This window comes from Amphiura filiformis, chromosome 3 (genome assembly GCF_039555335.1).
Source record: "Amphiura filiformis chromosome 3, Afil_fr2py, whole genome shotgun sequence".
Classification (NCBI taxonomy): domain Eukaryota; kingdom Metazoa; phylum Echinodermata; class Ophiuroidea; order Amphilepidida; family Amphiuridae; genus Amphiura; species Amphiura filiformis.
In genome coordinates this window covers 34,405,977-34,410,128 of record NC_092630.1, presented here as the reverse complement: position 1 = coordinate 34,410,128, position 4,152 = coordinate 34,405,977, and the positions used below count along the sequence as shown (strand labels likewise).

Sequence of the window (4,152 nt, the reverse complement as noted above, 5' to 3'; positions counted from 1 at the left end):
ACAAATAACATAGCACAGTGATGCCACGTGCATTGAGATTGGCCGGTGTCTATGGAGTGTTCTGAGATTTTGGAGTCAAAGGTCATTAAGGGGTCACACCACGGCTGTGTTCGTGGTCTTAGACCACAGCTAAGTCTAGTTTAACTTGTAGTGTAAAATAGAGTCTGAAAGTACTTCACATTAGGTCAAATGGAAAAGAATTGTTTGTCTCGAAGCTCCTGTGCAAGTTGTTGAAATGGTTTGCGTTAAAAATTCTGGAAGCCTGATTGTTCTTCTTTTCTGAATTGACTTTTTTGGCAAAAAACTTCACTATATCCAAAGTATTAAATTCTCGATCATGAGAGCCAACTTGGGTACGCACAGGTATTTGCGTCGAGTGTACTATGCAAATACCGGCGCTTACGCCGCAAACACAGCTTTTGAGAATAGACCAATCACACGGTCGTTGCTAGGCAAGGTCAAGGTTCGGTCATGCAGGTTGCGCGATTGTGTTATTCTATGAAAAGTACGCTGACGCAGAAGGTACATCCTCTCATGATCGAGAATTTGTTATTTTGGCCATACTTGGTAGCATTGACAAACACTACCATTCGTGAAGTCTGTGTGGCCACTATTAGTATGACTATCGATAGCTTGTATGAACTAGAAATGTTTTGCACTTGTATGAAAAATTATTTTTTATTTGGCATTTATATCCATGCTAAAATGCTGACAACTGGATGTAAAAAAGAAGAAAAAAATGACTCCCCAAAATAAAAACAGAAGACCGCATACCACATTAAAATGTTCAAGATCAAAAAGAGCTTTGAGACAAACAATTTTGCTTGGCCTTAAGGGGTGGTGTATGAACGTTTGGACAGTATTTATTGTGGGACATTAGAGCACATTAGACATATCAAATTGCATTCTGAATACGAAAAAGTCCTTCTGATATCAAATAATTTTGATTTTTTGAAATTCGCAATGTAATACACATTTTATGGCAAATGATTAAAAATTGATATTTTTGATATTTAACAGTACTCGAAGTAAACTTTATAAATCTGATACTTAAAGTGTATGTATAGGTGGGATGAAAAGCTGACGATCAATTGAAAATGTTGACCTTTCAGTATTGAAGATATGGATTTTTTCCCAAAAAATCCATATCTTCAATATGAAAGGTCAACATTTTCATTGATCGTCGGCTTTTCCTCCCAGCTTTTTACACTTTAAGAATATATCATTAGATTTATAAAATTACTTTGAGGACTGTTATATATCAAAAATGTGAAAAATATCAAATTTTAATAATTTGCCATAAAATTTGTATTATATCGTGAATTTCAAAAATGAAAATTATTTGATATCAGAAAGACATTCTTCAGTATTCAGAATGCAATTCGATATGTCTGATGTGCTCTCATGTCCCAGAAAAAATACTGTCGAAACGCTCATTCTAGATCTCTTAAGAAATTGTATTTAATTGATATTGTGAAATGTATATAGAATATGCAACTGTAATGTAGCTTAAGTATTGGTAAAGTGCAATAAAGTACATTAAACACAGTGCAATTTTCCCCTTCGGAAGATGGATGCTTCAGAATAAGTGCTAATGAGCCATTTGCAGTGTTAGAAATAAGCTCACTTTTCATTACAAACTGAAAGATAATTTGTAGACAGAAAGTTGACGAAACACACATACTTTAACTGGATCTCTAAAGATGCACTCCCGTGAAATACATAACATAAAATAAAACAAACGAAGACGGGAAACAGTTGTACAGCAAATTTTCGGTACTGGGCGTACCTTCTCCAGGCTTTATTACATATGAAATGACACAAGAAAACAATCTAAAAACAAGCAAGAAAATTAATGCGTAACGCGTAAAAAAAACAAGCATGAAAAGATCGCGACTTAAAAAAAACGCAGTGTGAAGGCGCATCTATAACACGCGCGCGTGAAAAAGAGGGGGGGACCTATTCAATAAGATTAAGGCCTTCGGGTTGAAGGGAATGAAGTTTGTTGATCCAGAATTTCTCGCGCTGCTGACGTCTAAATTTGGATTGGCGACCAAGTGATTCAATGACCGTGACTTTGACATCATCGATGCTATGATCTGGAAGGGAAAAGTGCACGGCAACTGGCTTGTCTCGTGTTTGGCGTGGTGCTTGATGGTACATCTGTGGTTACGCATTCTTTCTCTTATTATTACCAGTTTCACCCACATACTGAATGTTGCATTTGGCGCATTCAATGAGATAAACAACATTATTGGTACTGCAAGTGACTTCTTGTCTTCACGGTGTAGCATTTGCTCCGATTTTTTTTTTTTTTTTTGCTGGTGACTTGCATAAAGGCGCAGTTTTTGCATCGTGGTTTCTGACAAGGTTTGCAGCCATTATCAGTCTTGGGATCTATATTGGAATTTTTGTGAACTTTGGCCTTAACAAGATGTTTTCTCAGGTTGGGTGGTCTCTTGTATGAAATGAGGGGAACTTCGGGAAGGGCTTTGTGTAAGCGAGGGTTAGTCTCGATCATGTGCCAGCGTTTCCTGATGATCTCTGATAAATGTGGGAGTCTGGGGTGATATGTAACCACGAGGGGGACACGTTTGGATTTTGATTTGATTTTGTATTTAAGGGAATTCTCGCGTGGTTGAAGCAGCTTTTGTGATTTGATTAGAAATGTTGTCTTCCTGGTAACCACGATTTATAAGCTGTTGTTTAAGGGTTTCAGCTTGGTGCTGGAAAGCACTTTCATCAGAGCAAATGCGACGTAGCAGTAGAGCGAGACTGTAAGGGATATTACGAGTGCAATGCCTTGGGTGACAGCTTGTGGGTAGCAGATAGGTATGCTTGTCTGTGGGTTTGCTGTATAAATCAGTGTGGATCTGTCCCTCTGATAATTTAACAACAACATCCAGGAAGTTAACTTGAGAAGGTGAATAATCACTGGTGAACTTGATTGATGGGTGGATTTGGTTGGCATGATTAATAAATTGTTCAAGTTCGTCTTTGGAATGAGTCCATATCATGAAAATGTCATCGATGTAGCGATACCAAACAAGTGGTTTAAGCGCAGACGTGTTGAGAAGTGTTCCTTCATGCCATCCCATGAAAATGTTGGCATAAGAAGGGGAGAACTTGGCCCCCATAGCTGTGCCAGAAGTCTGTAGATAATGTTCGTCGTTGAATACAAAGTTGTTCGATTTTAGAGTAAGTTCAAGTAGGTTTATAAGATCATCTGTGGACGGTGTCTTGTTGGTACGGTTATCTAGAGCTTCTTTACATGCCGTAATGCCGTCGTCATGAGGGATGTTAGTGTATAGGCCTTTAACATCAAGTGAAACCAAAATACTATCATTAGGAATGTCCTTCAAGCTGTCAAGTTTATTGAGGAAGTCGGTGGTGTCCTTGACATAAGAAGGCAGTCCTTGGGCAAGAGGTTGTAAGTGAAAATCTAACAATTCAGAGCACTTTTCAGTAGGATGGTTGTTGGTGGAAACCACTGGTCTTATAGGATTACCCGGCTTATGGATTTTAGGAAGGGTATAAAATCTACCAGCAGTCGGGTGCTCAGGAATTAAGTATTCATAGGTGTCGTCATCAATACAACCATTTTCCGAGAGACTATGAATGGTGTCGGTTACCTTTTCAGTAATTTCTGATGTAGGGTCATGATCAAGTTTGTTGTAGAAATTGGCATCAGAGAGATGTTCCATGGCTTTATCAATGTAGTCTGATTTGTTCATGACTACCACTGCCGAACCCTTGTCAGCTTCTTTGATGATAATGTCTTCCCTTTTCTGCAATGATTCGAAAAGCTAAGCGTTCATGTTTGGAAAGATTGTCACGAACGTCGCGAGTTTCTTTGAAAGATATATGCAAAGGCAAAATGTCATTAATGCATGAAATTTCATTTCATTTTTATTATAGTAAAAAACCTTTTCTCTTTCACATATATTTCAAATATACAAAACATGAAATGGTACAGCTGTAATGAGAATGTGGTTGCCAAATCAGTTGCTGTTTAACATTTCCCAACAATAAACTTGTATAATGAAAGACAAAGATAAAGATAATTTATCGCGTCTGATGTGACCTGTCAAAAAAAATTGAGCACGGTTTGTTTACAAGTGTCGTGATGATGACTTGCTGAACACGGATTTA

At 37.8% G+C, this 4,152-nt stretch overlaps 1 protein-coding gene across 1 annotated transcript; it reads right to left on the bottom strand.

The window, feature by feature from the left end:
* Positions 1–2,618: 2,618 nt before the first annotated feature.
* Positions 2,619–3,734, bottom strand: LOC140147207 (uncharacterized). Its single transcript, XM_072168988.1, has one exon. The coding sequence runs from the start codon at positions 3,732–3,734 to the stop codon at positions 2,619–2,621; it is 1,116 nt and encodes a 371-aa protein (XP_072025089.1).
* Between the last annotated feature and the right edge of the window lie 418 nt (positions 3,735–4,152).